The 23048-nt window shown below is 35.7% G+C and overlaps 1 protein-coding gene across 14 annotated transcripts in view; it reads left to right on the top strand.

The window, feature by feature from the left end:
• Window positions 1-23048, top strand: part of PATJ (PATJ crumbs cell polarity complex component) — a 363430-nt gene that overhangs the window by 149933 nt on the left and 190449 nt on the right. For 12 of the 14 annotated variants that reach the window (XR_008617259.1, XR_008617260.1, XM_028489331.1 and 9 more), the window contains 2 exons: window positions 1202-1279; window positions 10695-10794. Coding sequence is in view for 12 of the 14 variants with exons in the window: in XM_028489331.1 (XP_028345132.1) it covers window positions 1202-1279; window positions 10695-10794 (178 nt within the window). In the remaining 2 variants the exon portion in view is untranslated. The remainder of the gene's footprint in view (window positions 1-1201; window positions 1280-10694; window positions 10795-23048) is intronic. The other 2 variants (XM_028489332.1, XM_028489326.1) reach the window with 1 other exon arrangement.

Raw genomic sequence — 23048 nt, 5'->3', positions numbered from 1 at the left:
ATTTCCTTAGACTCTAAGTTAAAAGTAAAGAAGAATTAATCTTAAATTGCCTTTATTTTTAATTTTTTTTAAAGAATTTTTTTGATGTGGACCATATTTAAAGTCTTTATTGAATTTGTTACAATATTGCTTCTGTTTTTTGTTTTGATTTTTTGGCCATGAAGCATGTTGGATCTTAGCTCCCTGACCAGAGATTGAACCCGCACCCCCTGCATTGGAAGGTGAAGTCTTAACCACTGGACTGCCTGGGAAGTCCCTTAAATTGCCTTTAGAGAGAAGTGTTTTTTTGGTTTTGTTTTTTAAATTATCCCTAGGCAGGACGTTCCTGTAATTTTCTGAGAAAGGATATTTATTTTTCCTTTTAATTTGCATGTCTGTCATCAGATTTCATGCCAACATTATTTGTGTTAGCTACTTAAGGATCCTTTTAAAAAAATCACTAACAGTTTTGTATTTTCCTAAGATGTTTTTAAGATAGTTTTACAAAAAGAAATGAGTCAAAAAGTAATCTAGGATGTTGGCACCATTAAGAATTAAAATTATTTCTATGAAATTGAACTTTTTGACTCATTTATAAACATTTATTCAACACTACTGTGTTAGGCTTTTTCTGAGCAACAGGGTTATAGCGATAAATAATACTAAATTCCAGCTCTCATTGGCCTTTTATCCAGGAGTGTAAATAGCTTTGTTATTTATTTATATGCTAGCAGTGATAGTGAAATATTTATTGAATGTGCACAGTGTGCTAGATATCATACTTGAGCTGGGGTACAATGATGAATAAGGTAGATCTATGAAATAAATGTTGCATTCAGCGTTCTAGGAATTAACTTTGCTTACCCTTAAAAGTGTATTTTGCAAAATGAGATGTTTGGATGACAGTAAGTATTGTGACCTTCTTAGTCTTCATCTTCACTTTCTGGATCTACATACACAAGCCTGTGAATTTATTGCCCCTTGATGCTACACACACGCACACACACACACGCGCGCGCGCGCACATTTTGGGTTTTATAGCTTGTTAGATTTCCCAAGTTGTATTGTTTGTCTTGAATTGTACTTCTCATGTCTTTGCTTTTTAGGTGAAGTTAGAGAGTTAAGTAGGATTTTAATTGTTTTTTAGAAAAATTAAAGCCACGTAATGACTATGACATTTAAGTGTTTTCCTTTTCCCCCTTCCTTGTTTTTGTGGTGGTAGGTCATTCCTAGTGCACATAACAAGGCCAAAAAATTAACTAATAACCAGGACCAAGACACCCAAGAAAAAAAAGAAAAGGTAACCTAACTTCGCAAGCTTTTAAAAAATGTTTTTGGTTTCTTTTTGCATATCTGAGCTGCAATTAATAAGTGTTTTTTTGATGAGTATCAGGATAGAAGTACTGTAGTTATAATATTTCCCTTCTGTGAACATGACTGACTCTGGCCTGGATGAAAGCCTAGTGGAGTATAGGTGTAAAAATGTCATGACGCACCAATCAGCCATCATCATCTCTCTCTGTCTTTCCTGTTCAGCTGGGCTGGTTGTCTGTCCATTCCCAGAAAGTTTCTCAGACTTTGATCTTTCTGCTCCCTCAGCCTGGAAGTCCATTTTCCAAATTGCTCTTCCTTTTCATTCTCGAAGGAGCAGGTCAAAGGTCATCTCTCCTGAGAAAACGTTTCTTACTGTCAATCTGAGTTAATCCTCCACTCCTGTTTCCCCACCTCTATTCTAGTAGAATTAGTTGATATAAAATTTATCTTAGGATATGGTGTCAGGTAGGATGGATTTTCATTTTTCCCCATAAAGATAAATAATTATCGCACTCTTTTAAATAGGCCCTCCTTTGCACCACAACCTCTGTCATATCTCAGGTTATCAGGGGAAGATTGTTTCTGAGCTTTCTCTTTGTTCCATTTGTTTATCCCAGCACAAATGCTGCCCTACCTAAATTATTAAAGTCTAATAATAAATCTTGTTTTCTAGTAGAGCAATCTCCTTTACATATTTATTTTTCTTTAGAAGTGTATTACCTATTTGTGTCCTTTTTCTTTTCCATTTAATTTTATAATTAGCTTGTCAAATTCTACCAAAAAATCTCTTTGGCAGTTTTGATTGGAGTTGTGTCAGATCTATAAATTGTAAAGAATTTACATCTTTATGATATTGAGCCTTCTTAACCATTAACCTGGTATGTCTTTCTATTTATTAAATTCCTCTTTTATGTCTTACAATTAATTGTTATCATTTTCTTCAGAAAGGCATTGGTTTATCTTTGGTTTATTCCTAAATCTTTGGTTTATTCCTAGAAATCCTTATATTTTGTGTTGCTTTTAAATATTTTTGAATCGCATTTTCTGTTGCTAGTATGTAGAAATGAAATTGAGTTTTATATATTTTTTGACATCTTGTAACATTATTCTCTTATTCTTTTATAAAATAATCTGGTTCAGGACACTGGGAAAACCAAAATGCTGAAATAAAAAAGTTTAAATCTCTCATAAACCCACCACCTAAAGATAAACTTATTAAATATTTTATGTAGAAGCTTTTATTGTCTTGATGTATGCTTTTAGTGTCTTGGTGTATGTACTTCACATATATATATAATTTTTAATAAGAATATGAATCCCAAATTCTAGTACTATGTAGATTTTCATTTCTGAATTTTCTATATGGATAATAATAACCACTTTGGATAAAGGCAGTTTTCTTCTTCCCTTTCCAGTATTTTTTTCCCTTGTTTTATTATATCTGCTAAGACCTCTGTTGTGTTTAATGGAAGTAATAAGAGCTAACATTCTTATTGTTTTACCTCCTGATAGTTAGGAAATTGCTTTCAATATTTAACCATTGAATATGATGTGTGCTGTAAGTTTTTGTACATTATCCTTTGGTTACAGAAGTATTCCCTTTCATTCTTATTTTGCTAAGAATTTTTATCACGAATGGCATTGACATTGAATTTTATCAAATGTATTATCTACATTCACTGAAATAATTTGTATGTGATTTTTTTTCTCGAATTCCTTAATATGGTGAATTATATTAATAGATTCTGTAATGTTAAACCAATCTTAAATTAATTTGGTCATGATCTTTTTTGCCTGTTTGCTAGTATTATTTCTTTTAGAATTTTTACATCTGTGATTTTGAACGAGTTTGGCCTGGAATTTTCTGTTTATATATTATCCTGTCTGGTTTTGGTTATAGAAGACTACTAAAATGAATAGTAGGAGTACTTCTTCTTTTCTGTTCCCTGAGAGTTTGTGTAAAATAGTAATTATCCATGCCTTAAATGTTTGGTCAGATTAGCTTATGAAGCCATCAAGGGCCTGTGTTACTGAGCTATTCAGATTTTCTGTTCCTTTTAGAGTCAGTTTTGATTACTGACTCTTTTCTAGGAATATTGATATCACCTAATTTTTGTATTTGTTGATATAAAGTTGTTTATTCTCTTAACGTGTATTATCTGTGTTCTCTTCAAAGTAGTTCTTTTTCATTATGAATATAGTTTTTTATTAATCTTGAAAGTAATTTTTCATTTAATTCCTCATTTTGAACAATTAAGTTTTGAGCTGTTAGTCTTCTCTGTTGTATCTTTATTCTGCTTAATTAATTTTGTTCTCATTTTTATATTGTCTTATTTGGGTTTATTTCCTTCCCCCCACCTAATAATCTTTAGATAGTTGTAGAATTTATTAATTTTTAACCATTCTATTTTTCTAAAATAGTCATTTCAGACCATAAATTTCCTTCTAAGATCCTCTTTTTCTAGATCCCAAGATATTAAGTTGGTTTAGTACTAAGTTTTTTTTTTTTATCTTCCAGATGATTTATTTTTTACCCAGGTTTATTTTAAAATGTATTTTTAATTTCCCTACAAATATGTTTAAAAACTTATTGCTGTTTTTTTCTAACATATTTCAGTTATAACCAGAGATTTTGTTTTATATAATATCTTTTATATTGGTTGAGGCATTTTTATGGCCTAGCACGTAGTTATTGTAAATGTATAATTGTGATTTAAAAGAATAGCTATTATCTAGTTACTGGTTGCAGATTTTTATACAAAGTTATTAGGGCAAACTAATTAACTGAGTTATTCAGATATTGTATATTCTTAATGATTTTTTTGGTCGGAGTAACTTAACAGTCTTCCATTTTGATGGTTAAATTAATCATCTTGTAGTTTTTCAGTTGTTATTTTAACATTTTTTTAATGTAGTTTTTCATTTGTTATTTTACATTTTTTTTCAAGTTAACTTATTAGGTGTCTACAAGTTAAAAAATTTTATATCCTCATAGGGATATAATTGATCTTTTTATTAATATGTGGCAGTATTAAGAAATTCCTTAATATCTGTTTCATCCAATATCTCTGAAACTAGGCCAGCTTTCTTTTCATATTTGTCTGGTATTTTGTCTTGGAAATTTTTGAGCCACACACTGAATGAATTCAGGTCTCCCGTCTAGTGGGTCTGGGCTTATAAGGAATTCTCAGGGGACACCTTTTTTCTTTTCTTTTTTTTTTTTTTTTTTTTTTGGTTTTCTTCCATCTCAAGCTAAGGCCAAGGCCAGGAAATATTCCTACTGTCTTCTGCAATCAAGATTTTGGTTTGTTTGATTTGTTTATTTGTTTTTAACTTCACCTGTTGCAGGTTTCACCCCATTAAAGAAAAAAAAAAGATATGACTGAATTGAACACCTGGGAACACTTTATTTACAGAAATGTGCATGAAGGCCAATCAAGACCCCTTGAAGATTTGGGGAGAGGGTTCTTGGAAAGGATTGAATTGGTTACCAAATTATAGAACTGTCGGTTTTATCCTGGTTGGCCACCTTCTTTGGGTTCAGATCTTTTTTTTTTTTTTTGTGGTGCGCGGGCCTCTCACTGCGGTGGCCTCTCCCGTTGCGGAGCACAGGCTCCGGACGCACAGGCTCAGCGGCCATGGCTCACAGGCCGAGCCGCTCCGCGGCATGTGGGATCTTCCCGGACTGGGGCACGAACCTGTGTCCCCTGCATCGGCAGGCGGATTCTCAACCCCTGTGCCACCAGGAAAGCCCTGAGTTCAGATCTTAATCACAAACATTATATTCAGATTAACAGTAGCATACCACTGGGTGTTCAGGATTCTATGGTTTGATTTTGGCAACCGCTAATAAACATAGACAATATATAGATTCTAATAATGACCATGGTTATTGTTTGCAGAAGTGTTAGTTATGTACAGATTGCAAGTCATTACTTGCAGAATACTTCAGCCTTTTGGAGGTACAGGCTTTATTTGTAGGAATTGGGGTTTGGGAGGGTGATATCTTTTGCCCCACTTCCCACCTTGTTTGACCTCAAATAGAAACTATGGACTAATTAAATTCCTAGCTTTTACTAGATAAAAATGAGTAGATACTGCATGATTATAAATGTCTAGAAAATACAACCTGTAGCGACAAAAAGGAGATCAGTGGTTCAGGAGAACAGGGTGCCAGGGGAAGAGGTGGGAAAGAGGGTGATTAAAGAGTCACGAAGAAACTTTTGGGTGTTATGTTCATTGTATTGACTGTGGTAGTGGATTCTAATTGTACACTTTAAAATCTGTGAAATTTTTTTATGTCAGTTATACTTCAGTATACTGCAGTGAAGCTATTAAAGACAAACAAAAATTCCCTGTTTTTCTGGAGCTTGCATTTTAGTAGGGCAAAGCAAACAATATAGAATTCAGTGACTGCTAACTTTAAAGCAATCTGGGGACAAGACCTGAAGACCCACAAAATATGGCGTATGAAAGGGACTGGAATATAAGCTCCATGAGGGCAGCGAGATAATCTATTTCATAATTACTCTATCTGCATTGCCCAGAACACTACTGGGCACCTAATAGGCACATAATACATATTTAATGAATGAATAAAGAATCCTAAAAACAGAACCCTCTGAGGATTTACCTTCTGATTTGGAATTTATGGTTGTTTCTGGCCTTAGTTACAGAAACATATTTTTGAATTTTTATCTGTCATTTTTATCTGTTTTATTTTTTAAAGAAGGGTTTCTCAGAATATTTAGTCTGTCCTATTATTGGAACTGTGTTGATTCATATGTTGATTCAAATATCTGAACATTCATCAAATGTTTATTGGAGACCTATAGTGTGCCAGTTACTGTGCTACAATCAGTGGGTATAACATCAAAAAGGAAACAGACAACGGATCAGTCTGTGGGGACGCAGACAATAAACACACAGATGAACAAACTGGTTACTAATTTAATTACTTTGGGGAATAAGGTAATTTGATTAAGGAATATTCCGCATAAGATTTCAAGAAGAGGGGCTTCTCTGGTGGCACAGTGGTTGAGCGTCTGCCTGCCTATGCAGGGGGCACGGGTTCGTGCCCCGGTCTGGGAAAATCCCACGTGCCGCGGAGCGGCTGGGCCCATGAGCCGTGGCCGCTGAGCCTGCGCATCCGGAGCCTGTGCTCCGCAAAGGGAGGGGCCACAACAGTGAGAGGCCCGGGTACTGGGAAAAAAAAAAAAAAAGATTTCAAGAAGAAAAAATAAATGTATGATTCTTATCAACTTTGACCTGTTCCATTAAACCAAACTGAATTTCCATACATAGCAAGGATATTTGCATTCAAATTTTAAAAATCCGGTAAGAACCTGGTAATACCAAAAGTCAGTGTAAGTCTATCCAGCTGAGTTCCTTGGTATAGAGAAGAACTAATCACTAAGTTGACATGGCAGTAGTTAACATTGCAACCATAAACCCCAAATCAGAAGGTCAAGTAGAGCACAGGAAAGTGGCACTTGCCCAGATAGCATGTGCCAATCCCTGGTGACCTAAAGCCAGAGATGTTTGTTTTGTTTTTAGGATTCTTTATTCATTCAGTAAATATGTATCGTGTGTCTGTTAGGTTCCAGGCAGTGTTCTGGGTCTCACAGGTAGATGACACTTAACCAAGTAAGTGAATTCTTTGGAGAATTCAGAGGTGATTACTGCCCCCAAAGCACTCCCACTTGTGAGTTAATTGATCATACCAGAATCTACATCTCCATTACAGGATGATGTTTCAGTGATTACAGGATGTACTTTACTATATTATTCTTCTCTGGAATTCTATCTTGTGCACCAAGCATTATTCTACATCCTGGAATGACAGAGCACCTTCACTCCAAGAAGTGCATAGATGAATGTGACATGTAGTGAAATAAACAGAAGTATAATTGGTATGACAGAAATATGCCCAGGGTGCTAGGGGAGAACAGGCAGGGAGACTTCCCCAAAGTAGGGAGGTCAGGTGATGACTGAACTATCTCTTTAACAATTATTATTGATAGAATTAATTCCTTTTATGCATTTTTTTCATCAGTGATATTCCATATTGTGCTACTCTTTAGAATTGGCTGATAATACTCAGGTTAATATCCAAACATTTGTGATACACACACACACACACACACACACAAACATGCACAGCATGTAGACATGTGGGCATCATGCAACATTAGTATAAATATTTTTATTGTCTTATATATTTTTGTTTTATATTCCACACCAATAAGATCAAGGAGATCAGGAAGAAGGTATAGGTGTTTCTAATTAAAATTACCAAATCTCTTTGACTTTGTGAATCTAGATTCTTATATAAAAATGCTTCTGAGTTAGTGGTTTCTGTGAAAAGAGATTTTATTTAAAGGCCGGCACATCTAAAGTAATATAAGTTATAGTTACACTATTTTCTGGAAAACTCTGGGAATGTTAGATTTAAATAATGCTTATTAGTCTCTATAACCAATCAGAAAGAGATTCTTTAAAACAGGGGTTCCCAACCCCTGGGCCGCGGACTGCTACCGGTCCTCAGCCTGTTAGGAACCAGGCCACGTAGCAGGAGGTAAGTGGTGGGCAAGTGAGTGAAGCTTCATCTGCTGCTCTCTGTCACTCCCCATTGCTCGCATTACCGCCTGAACCATTCCCCGCGGCCCCCTGCCGCCTGCCCCCCCGCCGCAGTCTGTGAAAAAATTGTCTTCCACGAAACCGGTCCCTGGTGCCAAAAAGGTTGGGGACCGCTGCTTTAAGAGACTAAGTTTTTAATACCCCCTGAAGGTAGGAAAATATTTCATGCTCACCATGAGGTAAGAGCTTTTCTCCATTTCAGATACACAGAGCACTTTTGGCTTCATCCTACAACTTTAGCCATATGTCAAATGTAGACACAAATGCAAAAACTCTGGTCTGTGTGACAAAAAGCTGTTCTTTCCAATGGAACCAAGACATGTTCTTGTACAAAAGCACAAACAGAAAGACTAATAAATAAATATGTTTGCTGTTGTCTCTCAATCAAGAGAGAATAGATGCTTATAGAACAATATATAATAGGTCCTCATCATCCCAACAAATATTAATTGCCAGATCATAAAGCCAAACTTCATTGGTCGCTTCTACTAATGGTGAATAACTTCAGCCAAAGTACAAATCAGAACCAAACGTAGCTTAGTATCAGAAACAAAAACATAGAATTGGAAATTAAAAAATGGAGAAACAGTCAAAAAGGCAAAGTTCTGGTGCCTCTGGGGATTTACTGTCGGAACCAGGAAATCATGTGTATGAGTTCAAACAGCTCATGGATTGTGTATCTCAGGCATCACAGTTTCATTGGTTCTGGAAGGTGAGTCTACCAAGACTGACAAGTATAATGTAAGAAAAAATAAAAACATGCTCTATGAAATTGTGCAGAATGTACAGGTGCCAGGTGTTTATTTAAATGACTAACAAAAGAACCAATAAGGTGGTTAGCCTAGTTCAGAGAGAATTGGAGAGAGTATTTATAATTGCTGAAAGAAAGAATGTTTAATATTCAAATTTAGATGCAAAAACTGGTTAATGTCTTATAGGGCAATGCAACTGTAATAATTCACTAAAATAATTTACATTTCTACCAGACAAAGCTAATATGTGGTGCTCTTGAACAAGAACGATTTATGTCATTGTCATTTTTCTAAAAGTTAGTATGTCAGGGAACCTAAACAACATGAGTGACAACCAGTTATTTACTCATTCAGCAGATAGTTAAGAGCACTCTTCTCAGAGCTGAGGATGCCATACAGTCTGTGTTGTTCTCTGCCCTCATGGAGGTTCTGTTCATCTGGCCCTCCCTATGTATACCTTGCCCCAGCCTTTGTTGCCACAGGGAGAGCCTGGACCTGCCTACACCCTTCTCCCATGTGTGGTAGAAAGATGCCCGGGTATCTGTCAACCCAAATTCATACCGTAGGGGGCCCAGAATATGCTTATCCTACATTTTTTTTCTGAGGGTGTTGGTAGAAGTTAAATAAATCAGTTGCATAAAATTTTCCGCTGAAATATATTTTTTAAAGTGCTATTAAAGAGAATTTGTATCTCTTAATACTATTTTAAAAGCTGGCTGTCCTTGTTCTGATCATTGTCTTTCACTTAGAATGATCTGGTTCTGAGGAAAAGGTTTGCTGAAAATTCATTTGCCTTTATTATTCTTCATTTAACTCACTTTTAAGTTTTTTCAAACAAGAATTAAAGAGACACCATGATCACATTTCTGAATTCTTTTGTTGCTTAACAAGTACTTTGTATTTGGCATCTTCTCTTCCTTCATCACTCTTGCATTTTATTGATTTTTGGATTTTCTATAAATGTACAAAATACTGTTTTGGTTAGACATTATCTTAGATAAATTTGGGTGTGTGTTTTTCCTTATGGATCCCAAATAGTGTTTTCTATTTTGGAGGAATTTATTACATGCCTGCTTTCTGTAATGGACCAGTCATTGTCCATTTACTGAAGTGTATCCTGCCATTAGTGGCTTTGTCCTATAAAGCATAATTGATTGTACTTTATTGAAATCCTGTAGCAAAACAAATCTTAATCTGGTTATTTTGGCTTTTGTGGAGTGCTTGTGTGTATCAGCTCCCATTCTTTCCAGCAGCTTGGATCTCTCCGTAGTTTGGCATGTTTTATTTTTCCCAGCATTCAAGAAAATGTCAACATTCTGTGAAGGTAATCTGATCATAAAGTCTACTTTAATTAAGCCTATTTGAACCAAATATTGATATGCTGTATCATTTAGTGTGTAAATTTAAAGAATACTTATACAGAAATACAAAAAATATTCATCATAAAGCTTTCTCTTTCTTTTTTAAAACATTAAAATGTGTGTTGACTCTTTATAAATTGTAGATGAATACCTCTGGTTAGAAAATCTTGGTATTTCAAGTAGTTTTTAAAGGATGAAATCTGTACCTTCTACAATTGAATAAAAAGTTTAAATAATTGTAGGATTAACACATTGGGTAGTTTTTACATTTAGACTTAATTTTGAAATGTTTTTCATTTGAGTTATTTGGTCAGAAACAAAGAAAACTAAGCCTCAACCGTGTAAAGAAAGTACATATAATTGACTTTCTCACTGGAGAAAGGAATTCATTCTTCTGGGTAGGTTAACAGTCTTAAAAGCTGTGCTTTTGAATTCCTGTTTTCTGTATTGGTGTGTTTACATCACAGAGTCACTTTTACATAATAACATAAACATAAGAGAATGAATTGTATTTATTTTACAATCCTAGTGATGTGATGGAAGTTGGATAGAGTCAAAATATTTACTGATTATCTTTTTTATCCTGTTTGTCATTGAGGTAGAGGTTATACAAAGACAATTAACCTTCTCTCAAATTTTGCATCTTCAGAGGCGAGGAACTGCTCCACCTCCAATGAAACTGCCGCCTCCTTACAAAGCTCCATCTGATGACAGTGATGAAACTGAAGAAGAATATGCATTTACCAACAGTGAGTTCCTTTTCATTATTTGGGGTGGATGCAGAATTTATTATATTATGCTTTAATGATTGTTGTAAATTGTCAAATACAGTGGTATAGCTTCTTAGAAAATGTGCATGAACATATCTTGCTGAAAAAGAAAGTTTACATCTCCAAAACTTCTGTGACTTTATTTTCCTAAGTTTTTGTCTTTGACACTAATATAACAGAGTGAGTATCAAAGGCAGCTGGGTGGTAAACTTTTATCTACATTCCCTCCTAGTCTTAATATTTGGTTATGATTACACAAATGCTAAGAAGTCCTTGAAATTGGAGTTTGACCCATAATAATCAGAGTTGAATGTAGATTTTAGGCCTTGATTACGTGCCCTACTCAAGTGGATGGTGATATTTCCAATGCAAAATTACAGAGGGCCAACAAAGTCATAATTTTTCCTTTAGACGTCATTTCATGACATCCTTTTGCATTAGTTGTATCAAATATACATTCACACATATATTTAATTGAGGCTTTATTTAAAAGAATTTATATATCCTTTATGTATGTAAAGTATATGTAGTTTAGATCTGATTGCTGTTGTGTATGGAATTTATTTTGGGGGTGATGAAAATGTTCTAAAATTAGATTGTGATGATGGTTGCACAATTTGTGACTATACTGAAACCTACAGGATTATACATTTGAATGCGTGAATTTCATGTTTTTGAAATTTACATATTTTAAAATAATATTTTTCCTTCTATAATATAGAAAAGGAGTCTGATACAGAAACTGAAAGAGTTAAAATTCTGGCTCCAGTACTTCCTAGTGTGTGACCTTAAGCATGCCCTCTTCTATGAAAATAATGGTACCTACTTCAAAGGGGTTGTGATGAAGATTAAAGTAAGGCGATAAGGACTTTAACCTGACATATTGTGAATCTTCAACAAGTATTATAAAGTTGACTATAACTTTATATTTTTCTAAATATAATATATAAATGAAATATAAAAATAAATATAGCTATATAACAATTAAGTTGACTTTATAAAAACTTGGTTTGTACTTTGTGATTTTACAGAACGCTTTCTCATGCATTTTCATTTGTTCAGCAATGTCTGTTGAAAACCAACTGCTTTTCACTAACAGTGCTAAGTGAGTCTTCTGTGAGATAAATGAAATATAGCTCCTTGTTTTCTCTGTGGGGTCACCAGCCTGGAAGGGAGGATACAAAGGCATGGAAACAAATTTCATAAAGGTACTGCAGTGCCTTGGTTCTCAGCCTCTTTGGAAGAGCAACATGTGATGGATACGATTGATATATGTGTGCGTTTGTGGAATGTAATCCCTTGTTTTGATATCGTTATTAGGGCAGCTGCAGCAGAGTGGAGATAGCTTGTTGATTATTCATAATTTCTGGGATACTAGAATGCCCATATTTGCATGGTTGTCAGGAAACCTGGTTTAAGCATGTGGCTAAGATTACATTCTAATCCTAGCTCTACCACTTAGTTGTGAATTCATGGACAAGTTTCTTAACCTGTTCATGTCTCACACTTTCCTATCAATATGGAGGAGAGGGGATGTCTTATAATAATCTGCCTCACAGGATTGCTATGAGCATTAGAGGAAAAAGCATTTAAAGAACTTAGTATAAGGATTGTGATACCTAGTAAACACTCTGGTTTACCATGTGCCAGGTCTTCATATGTGTTAATAACTCTATCAACATAATAACTTTGTGAGGTCTCTAAATGTACAAATAAAGAAACAGGCTCAGAGAAATTAAGGAATATGTCAAAAATTACACAGCTAATAAATAGTGGACATGGAGTTTAAATCCAGGCACTCTGACTCCAGAGTTAGTACTATCATCTACTCTTCCCATTACTTAAAACATTACTATCCCAGAAATAAGAACAAAGTGACTTGGGGTTATCTAGTGAATATCACTTTGATACCATTAGATAGGCAGAGCAGTTCCCCAGAGTCCCAAGACCATGTGTACATGTGTGTTCACAGCACACATCCACAGCATTAGAGGGGTTCAGGAAGGGCATTGATTTACACTGAAAGCTGATACAGTAAGTCCCCTACATACAAATGAGTTCCATTCTGAGAGCACATTTGTTAAGTCCAATTTGTTCGTTAAGGCCAACAAAGTTAGCCTAGGTACCCAACTAACACAATCAGCTTATATAGTACTGTACTGTAATAGGTTTATAATACTTTTCACACAAATAATACATAAAAAACAAACACAAAAAATAAACATTTTTAATCTTACAGTACAGTACCTTGAAAAGTACAGCAGTACAGTACAACAGCTGGCATACAGGGGCTGGCATCGAGTAAATAGGCAAGAAGAGTTACTGACTGGAGGACGGAGAGAAGGATCTTCAGCAAGAGGAGACGGAGGGCAAGCTGCAATTTCACTCACGCCTGATGTTGATGGCACAGGTTCTGGTTCCTTGCTGGATTCAATTCTATCTAACCTCTTAAAAAAAGATCCAGTGATGTCTGGGTAGTGGGTCTTTTTTCCTCATCATAGATGACACGGTAGCACTGGATTGCACTCTGAACAGCTGCTGCAACCTTCATGTACCATTCTACGTTCGGGTCCTGTGCCTCAAAACTAACAGTGCCTCCTCACATAAAGAAAATCCCCTTGCCACTTCCTGCATCGTGAATCTCTTCGGTTCTTCAGTTACTTCTTCCTCTTGTCTCTCTTCATCCTTTCTCTGGGCCTCCAATTCCATCAGGTCTTCATTAGTAAACTCCTTGTGTTTCACAGCAAGGAATTCAAAGAAGTCGTCCTCTTACAGATCTAGTTTGAAATACAGATACTGTACTACTGTAGTCTATACAGTACCTTTCAGTAAAGTACACAAAAGCACAACCACTTGTGGAGGATGCACACACGTGACAATGTACACAACACACGTGAACTAAATTATGTGATTGGACATGCAAACGCACGTTCACATCTTTGAAAGCTGGCAGCTTGAAGGTTCGTATGTAGGGGACTTACTGTATAGACTTCTAGTATCAAATTCATCTCCTAACTATGACATTTCACAAATTTTCCAGCAAATTTGGGCTGTGAATATGACTTTCCATTCATTTTGCTCCCCATTTTTTCCCTTCCCATTGAATTTTCTGTTAACCTTCTCCAGAAGGGTTTGAACCGTATGGAGCTATGAGATGGTTCACATTTAAAATGTAGATGAACCTAAAGCCTCTAGCTTTTCTGTATATCTCCTGATATGGATCTGGTGAATTTTTCTTTGCTTGTCAACTCTTATTAAATGAATACTCCACTCATCTTTCCAAAACTAAAAGCAAATTGGTTCACTGTTTTATCAGATTCTTGTCCCAAAACTAAGCATTTCTTTTTACAGTGGTGAAAGTATGATTACATAACTTTCCCATGGTCCAGGACTAGGAAGTGGAAGGCTGGAATCCAAGCCGTAGGCCTACCAGGAAGTGATGATTATATTAGAGAGATCACCGACGTGAGATACTCATGATTCTAAAGTGTAGTTAATCCAACTTAGGTGAGCTTTGGCAAGTTACTCATTTACAAAGTTCATCTGGTCAAGAATTACGTATTGAGTGGGTATTTTAGGTGGGCAGACACTGTTTTAGGTGTTGGGAACACAGCAGGGAACAAGATCTCTCATTAACTTATATTCTAGAGGGGGAGAAAGCTTATAAACAATAAGATTGTTTAAATATTGATAAGTACTGTAAATAACTAAATAAAACAAGGTAGTGCGAGAATAAATCCCTTGGAGGAGGCAACATTAAGTGGAATGGGTAAGGAAGGCCAAGCAAGGTAGGACCCAAATGACAAGAAGGAACCAAAGAGCTGACTTTTTAGTCATCATATCGATCAGATTTTTTTTCAGACTGTGATCCACAGTAACATATATTTTATTTAACAACCGAATATAGATGTGCGCGTACACACGGACACACACACTAACATGCATATATAATTGAAACAAAAGTTTCATGAAATATCTTACCTTTATAACATATGAAGAATTTATTATTTTTCTCTACTATTTTTTTTTTTGGCCGCACCACGTGGCTTGTCGGATCTTAGTTCCATGACCAGGGATCGAACCTGGGCCCATAGCATTGAAAGCGCTGAGTCCTAACCGCTGGACCACCAGGGAATTCCCTCTGTACTATTTTATTTCACTTTTTAAAATGCTGTTTGCAGCTCATTTTTTTTCTTGATCGACTAATGAGTCGCAACCTGCAGTATGAAAACCACAAATCTGTGGTTTTCAAACTTCAGTGTACATCAGAAGCACCCGTTGAGCTTGTTCAGACACTAATTGCTGACCCCTACCCCCAGTTTCTAATTTCTTACATCTGGGAGCACTCAGTAATTTGCATTTCTAGGTGATGCTTATACTTCTGATTCAGGGCCGACATTCTGAAAACTGCTGACCTGGATGGTATTAAACGCACGGGAGCAGGTGAGGTAGAGAACTGTGTATAGACAGCAGCAGGAAGGGAACCCAGCACATGCCTATCATAAGAGCATCCTAGCATAAGAACACTCTGAGGAGATTGTAGAATTAAGTAGTTTAAGAGAATGTGTTTCAAGAAAGTTTCTGTCACTGAACCTCAGTGGTCAACCGTGGAATGATTCCGAGAGGCTGAGGAGTTTGGAGACAGAATAGTAACCGTTGAACTTAGCAACATGGGGCTGCTGAGGAAGAACAGAAAGAGGATACTTGGTAAAATAACCAAGGGAGTTACTGTACAGGTCGTTGTGAGAATTCAGTGTTACAGCCAACACAGGCATGCCTCCTTTTATTGTGATTCGCTTGATTGCCCTTCACAAATGATTGTGTCTCTTACTAATTGGTTTGTGGCAACCCTGCATTGTCAGATGATAGTTAGCATTTTTTAGCAATAAAGTGTTTTTTAATTAAAGTATGTACATTGCTTTTTAGACATAATTCTATTGATTACTTCATAGATTGCAGTGTAGTGTAAACATAACTTTTATATGCATTGAGAAACCAAAAAATTGGTGTGACTCACTTTATTGCGGTGATCTGGAACCGAACACGCAACATCTCCCATGTATACCCGTATAGAGAGGCTGTTACATAACAGGCATTTATATTATAGCTCACTCATCTTGCATAGTTGAACATATGACATTCTAGTGTCTAATTTCCATAAGAAGTCTTACAACCATCTTAATGAAAATTTCTTGAACTTTAATTAAGAATTATGAAACAGTTAAAAATTAAGAAACAATATCCACATAAATGCTTAGCTGTTGACCAAACTACTATTATCAGACCTGCAGGATTTGTCAAAGGGAGGTATCAGTGGTGCAGAACTTTTTACTTTATGTTATAGTCTTTAATACCTAAATTTAAAGCTTGATTGCCCTGTCAGAGGTTTAAGATCATTGAGTGCATGAAATGATCACTCAGTTCACTATCACATGGTGACTTTCTAATCTTTGTTTCTGGCCTTAAACTCACTCTCATATCCTGAGCCAGATTTTCAGTTGGCTGTTGGAAAGATGCCATATCTTTATTATCGTTCTTTCTGACAATGGATCAACAAATGTAGATGAATCTTCTTTCCCAATCTCTTCTCATATTTGTAGTTTCCTTTGTATTTTTATTACCACAATTTTAGTAACTATATGGTAGTAGCCACAGTGTATTGAATACCTGCTATGTGCCATAAATTCTCCCCAGATCTTTAAGTGCATTCTCAGAAGAGCCTTTGAAAAGAGATATCTCTTCTGCTGATTTCAGCTTCATGTCGCATTATTTGGAAAACCTTGCCTGACTCCTTCTTCTAATACTTATTCCAGTATTTTTCTTTCATCGTATTAACAAAATGTAATTATTTATATATTTATTAGATTAATCTGTCTCCCCCACCAAATCTCTAAGTTCCATGAGGCTAGTTAACCCTCTGTTTTGGCCTGGCACATTATAGAAATTCAGTATTGGGGGCAAATTAATGAAAGAAGGTATGTGACTCAACATAGTTACATGGGAGTGCACTGAAAACCCGGGTGTGCTCCTGGTGCCTCGGAGGTACCCTTTCTCCTGAACTGTACCATCGCAGTTTCAGAGCATTCTGTCCAGAACAGCTTGACATCTCTTTCTCAATATGCCACCCATTACTTTATCGAAAAGTTTCGATCCCCAGGGGGATTTGCCACAGTCTCCAGAAAGTCCTGCTTTGTTCACCTTTGATCCCAGAAGTTAAATGATTTTGTATCACTTGGGTGATTCTAACCTGTTGGCGTTCACTCTTTCAATTATGGTTTTAAACTGCAGAGAGCAGAAGGTTTGGGATGACTTTCTGTAACATAAGAGAGTGAAGCAATGAGAATCATACAGTAGACATGTCTCTTGATGTCTATTAATTCCTAGGAATTCAGAGTATAATTGACTTGTTTGACACCTGGCTTTTTAGTGCTGTAACAGAGATGTGAATGGACCCTCATGCGGATGGTCTCTTAAAGCCCTTTCTTTATCCTTTAATTCCAGAATAGTATACATACTCTCCTGAGGTATTTTGTTTTTCCACCTTTTTTTTTTTTTTTTTTCCTCAATAAGGAGCTGGTTTAATTATGACAGTGATACAGCTTTATGGCATTTTGCTCAGATTCCTCCCTCCCCCCAATTATATGTCATAATGTAATATTTGGTATAAGAAATATATTTGGGTTATGAAGCATAATAAAATTAGCCCATGAACCACACCATGCAAATAAAAATTAGATTACAGATACCTTGCATCTTTGCATTTTACTTTAATTCTTATTGTTTTTATTTCAGTTGTTTTTAAGGATAGGATACTAGCTAAGACCTTCTGAAATGTGATTTATTAGCAAATCAGAGTCACACTATGTGTAAGTTTAGAGCTTTTTAAAAAAACAACTTTATTGCGAGATAATCCACATTACCATACATCTACTTGAAGTGTCCAATTCAGTAGCTTTTCGTATATTTAGAGTTGTTTAACCATCACCACTATCAGCCACCCCCCAAACCCTGCTCATTGGACGTCACTCTTCTTTACCATATTTATTCAAAAATTCCTTACATTCATGTATAAAATACACACACACATATTTTAATTTTTTAAAAAGACTTCATAAATAATCTTCCTGTGTTCCCATGGAGTGGTCTGGGGAACCTGTCCCAAACCTGTCTTCGTTTTACAAAAAACACCCCCAAAACTGCATTTAAATTTGGAAGAAGACAAAGATGCCTGCTAGTCCCACTGTCCTCAAGAATCTAGCAGTGCAGTAAGATCACCTCCTCTTCCCAGCTCAAAAAACAAACAAACAAAAAACAACCAGAAAGAGAAAAACAACATTATTCACAGATAATACAGTTGTCAATCTCAAAAATTCAAAACCTAAAATAATCTTTTAGCAAGAGTAAGTCAGGCTATATATTAATTGCACATATGAAAAAAATCTTCTAATCAGTATTATCTACTTAGAAAATATGATAGAAATTTCCTAATAGAAATAACAGAGAAACTTTTAAAAAAACCAGTAATAATACAATTAGAAATGCAAATCATGTCAATGACCCATAACTTTTGAGTCATTTACTGTTTGGCAATATGATGAAAGCTATAAACCTACCCTCAAGAAATATGTATGCAAATACACAGAAACATTGTCACCCACAACCCCGTCCCCCTCACCACCCGCACACACAATTTTAAATAGGCATCATTTTGCCTATTTAGTGGAAGTCCTGAAGCCCATTTAAGGTAATTCGAATCTAAATCCTAAGAGTATATAGGCATTTTTTTAAAATATTAGAATTTCATTGAACATTGATTTGGAAATGAAATGCTGGGCAATTTTGGAAAAGAAAAATATTGAGAGGAGGGGGACACATATTTCCCTAGTATCTGAATATATTCTAAACTGGTGTTCTTCAAACTCAGTCTGGAGCTTTTAGAAAGCTAGAAATGAGTGGGAGAGTTTTGACCTGTCTGAAACAGTTTTTCTCAACCTTGATTACTGACATTTTAACCTTTAATTCTTTGCTGTGGGGGACTTACTCTTGCCTTGTAGGATGTTTAACAGCATCCTTGATCTCTACTCACTAGATGCTAGTAGGCTCTTCCTCCCACCCCAGTTGTGACAACCAAAAATGTCTTCACACATTGCCAAGTGTCCCCTGGTCTAAATGGATGGGATATTCTACTGTTATTTATTAGTTGGGGTGCCAAGGGCACTGCATTGTATGGGATAATCTTGTACAGTAAAGAACTCTCCTGCTCAGAGTACCAGTAGCACTCCAGATTAGAAATATTCTTTAAAACTACAGTAATTAAATCAGTTTAGCATTTGCATTTGAAATGATCCAGAAATAGACCAGGTGTCTTATAAAAAGTCTAAAATTTTAAAAAATATACTCTTGGTACAGAGAAAGGGTTTCCATATTATTATAACAACACTGTAAAAGAAAATAGTAAGCTGGCTTATATAAAAATTAAAATATATACACCCATATTTTTGTATACATATATATTCGGAGGAGAAAGACGTACAACAATAGAAAAACAAGCAAATATCAGCCATTGTGTAATAGATTTGAGCAACAAGTACAAAAAGTCTGTTCAGCCTCACTAACAATGAGATATGAAAATTAATAAAAAATCAGATTTTTTATCCCATCAAATTACTTAAGATTTTAAAAATTACTGTTGCTCATTGTTGGAGAGGTTGTAGAAAAAAGGAGTTCTTTTATACAGTTGGTAGGAATTTGAATTCATGTTATCTCTTTCTAGAGACTCAGTTGGCGGCACATATAAAAAATTTAAATGTGCATATTCTTTGAATAATTCAACTTCCAGTGATATATCTTAAGGAATTTGTTGCCCATGTGAATGTGTGTCTGTGTGTACATATACCTACAAAGAAGTTTGCTGCTACATTTTTCACTAGTAGCAATTAGATCAATACATGTTATATGAAATTAATACATACTATAGCCTTAAGTCAGTTAATCTCTAAGCATTTCTAGCCATTTGATCTGGAACAAGTTGCATATCTTTCCCTTAGTTTCCTCATTCATAAGATGGGGATGATAATAGTACTCCTTTCACTGGGTGCTTGTGAGAGACTGGAAGAAATGATGTATATAACATGCTTATATGGGAAGTGACACATACATAGGAGGTACTCCAGAATGTTAGCTGCTACCTTTTATTATTATCAATAGCAATACAACATTCTTCAGTGTTTGCCAAATATTGCCATTACAGAATGAAATTCTGGCATAAGTATATATTAAAAATTTTATCCGAAAGTTTTTATAATTTTTTTTAATTTTAGAAGTCAGTCTTTTGAAGTTTAACATTATTATGTAGGAACATTACTTTATTAACACTGTCTACTACTGACAGTTCCTTGATCACTGTTGACTATTGTGACATGTTATACTTTCACTTTCAATGGAGGTCATTAGAAGAGAAAGATATTTTGGAGTACTTCATTTTTCTTTAATACTTTTTGTCATCTTATTCTTTATTTTCCCTGGACCAAAGGTGGAATTATCATAGAAGGATTTATTTCTGATTTTATAATTTTTCCTTCCCATGGAATTTCAATGTTGTAGGGTTGGCATTTTACTTTCATTTCATTCCTCCCAGTGTGGGAAGAATACACAGGAGAAATTTTTTTTTTTTTTTTTTTTGGTGTGCGGGCCTCTCACTGTTGTGGCCTTCTCCCATTGCGGAGCGCAGGCTCCGGACGCGCAGGCTCAGTGGCCATGGCTCACGGGCCCAGCCGCTTTGCGGCATGTGGGATCTTCCCGGACCGCGGCAAGAACCCGTGTCTCCTCCATCGGCAGGCGGACTCTCAACCACTGTGCCACCAGGGAAGCCCAGGAGAAATTTTTGATTAAAATTCATGGTCCAAAATGAATGAATATAACAAAACAGAAACAGACTCACAGATATAGAGAAGAAACTAGTGGTTCCCAGTGGGGAGAGGAAAGATAAGGGTAGGGGATTAAAAGGTACAAACTACTATATATAAAATAAATAAGCTGTTACAAGGATATACTGCAAAGCACAAGGAATATAGCCAGTATTTTTATTAACTTTAAGTAGAGTATAATCTATAAAAATATTGAATCACTATGTTGTACCCCTGAAACTAATAGAATATTGTAAATCAACTATACTTCAATAATTTTTTTAAAAATTCATGGTCAAATAGAATTTAAAGACTAAAAATACAGATTTTATTTATTTTTTTTTATAAATTTATTTATTTATTTTGGGCTGCATTGGGTCTTTCGTTGCTGCGTGCTGACTTTCTCTAGTTGCGGCGAGCGGGGGCTACTCTTCCTTGAGGTGCGCGAACTTCTCATTGCGTAGGCTTTTCTTGTTGCGGAGCATGGGCTCTAGGCACGCAGGCTTCAGTAGTTGTCGCACACGGGCTCAGTAGTTGTGGCTCTCGAGCTCTAGAGTGCAGGCAGCTCAGTAGTTGTGGCGCACGGGCTTAGTTGCTCCGCGGCATGTGGGATCTTCCTGGACCACGGATCGAACCCGTGTCCCCTGCATTGGCAGGCGGATTCTTAACCACTGCGCCACCAGGGAAGTCCCTAAAAATACAGCTTTTAAAGATTACTTTGTTTAATATGAGTGCTAGTTTGCTGAACAATCCTACAAAGTTTATGACGTGATTTAATCTCATGCTTTGTAGTATTTAAATATTTAAAAAATCAACAAAATCAACACTTGTTGATTCACAAAGGTTATAATCTTTGTAGAGGTAATTCTCAATATTCATATAACTGTCCATATATTTTTCTACTTAACCTTTTAAAAAATTCAATAATTTTAATACAAAAATCAGCTTTTATCCTTATCTTTATTTGTGGTATTTTACTCTTGTAATAGTAAACAAACATTTATACTTTAGTAAGCTGATAAAATTTCAACATGTCAAGCACATAAAGAAATTTTTCACTCCAAGTTACATCAAAAATGCTAACCTAGCATTTCTATTCTAGTGAATAGCCTTGTTTGAATCACTGCCATTAATACACAGTTTTTTATTGTTAATCCATGTTGCCCCAGGATTATTGATCTTTTCACTGGTTCAGAGGTGCCTGAATGATACCCAAGTGTCTCTCAGATCTTTAGCCTTCTGGAAGCAAAGCCAAATCGCAGATTTCAGTCAAATTCTAAGGCCAAAGCTGAACTTTATAGAATCCCTAGTATTTTTTCATCGAAAAAAGTCCAGAAGCATTCAGGTCAAACTGCTTCGAGAGGGGAGTTTTGAGAAGAAGCTTCAACTATTTATTTGATCCACTTGAATTTTGTATAACAAAATATGTTTATTTGGAAGAAAAAAAGCATTTTGTCTTACAGCTCAATAATAAGAAGACAAGCAACCCAATTTTTAAAAATGGGCAAAACTTGAAATGACATTTCACCAAAGAAGATATATAAATGGCTAATAAGCACTCGAAAAGGTGCTCAACATCATTAATTTATTAGGGAAATGCAAGTTTAACCACTACACGTCCACCAGAATGATTTTAGTTAATAAAACAGACATGCAGCTAGAACCCTCATACACTACTGGTGGAAATGTAAATTGATACAACCACTTTGAAAAATGGTTTGGCACTTTCTTAAAAAGTTGAACATAAGTTTACCATAGAACCCAGCAATTCTACTTCTAGGTATATACCTAAGAGAAATGAAAACCTATGTCCACGCAAAGACTCCTACATGAATGTTCACAGCAGCATCATTCATAGTAGCCAAGAACTGGAAATAGCCAAATGTCCGTCAACTGGTGAATGGATAAACAAAATGTTGTATATCCATACAGTGGAATATACTCTTCAATAATAAAAAGGAGCAAAATACTGATACATGCTCATTATCCTAAGTAAAGGAAGCCTGATGCAGAAGACTACGTACTATATGATTACATTTATATAAAGTAAACAAATTTTTAGGACAGAAAGCAGGCCAGTGGTTGCCTAGAGTTTGAGTTGTGTTTGGGCTTGAAGGAATTTTTTAGTAGAATGTTCTAAAACTGGATTGTGGTGATGGTTGCACAGCTCTATAAGTTTACTAAAAATCATTGAATTGTGTGCTTGAGTGAATTTTATGTTGTGTAAATTATACTAAATAAAGCTGTTAAAATTATTTCAGGGCTTCCCTGGTGTCGCAGTGGTTGAGAGTCCGCCTGCCGATGCAGGGGACGCGGGTTCGTGCCCCA

The sequence above is a fragment of the Physeter macrocephalus genome, chromosome 4 (genome assembly GCF_002837175.3).
Source record: "Physeter macrocephalus isolate SW-GA chromosome 4, ASM283717v5, whole genome shotgun sequence".
NCBI lineage: Eukaryota > Metazoa > Chordata > Mammalia > Artiodactyla > Physeteridae > Physeter > Physeter macrocephalus.
The sequence above is the reverse complement of the archived record's forward strand: the minus strand, read 5'-3'. Positions and strand labels throughout refer to the sequence as shown.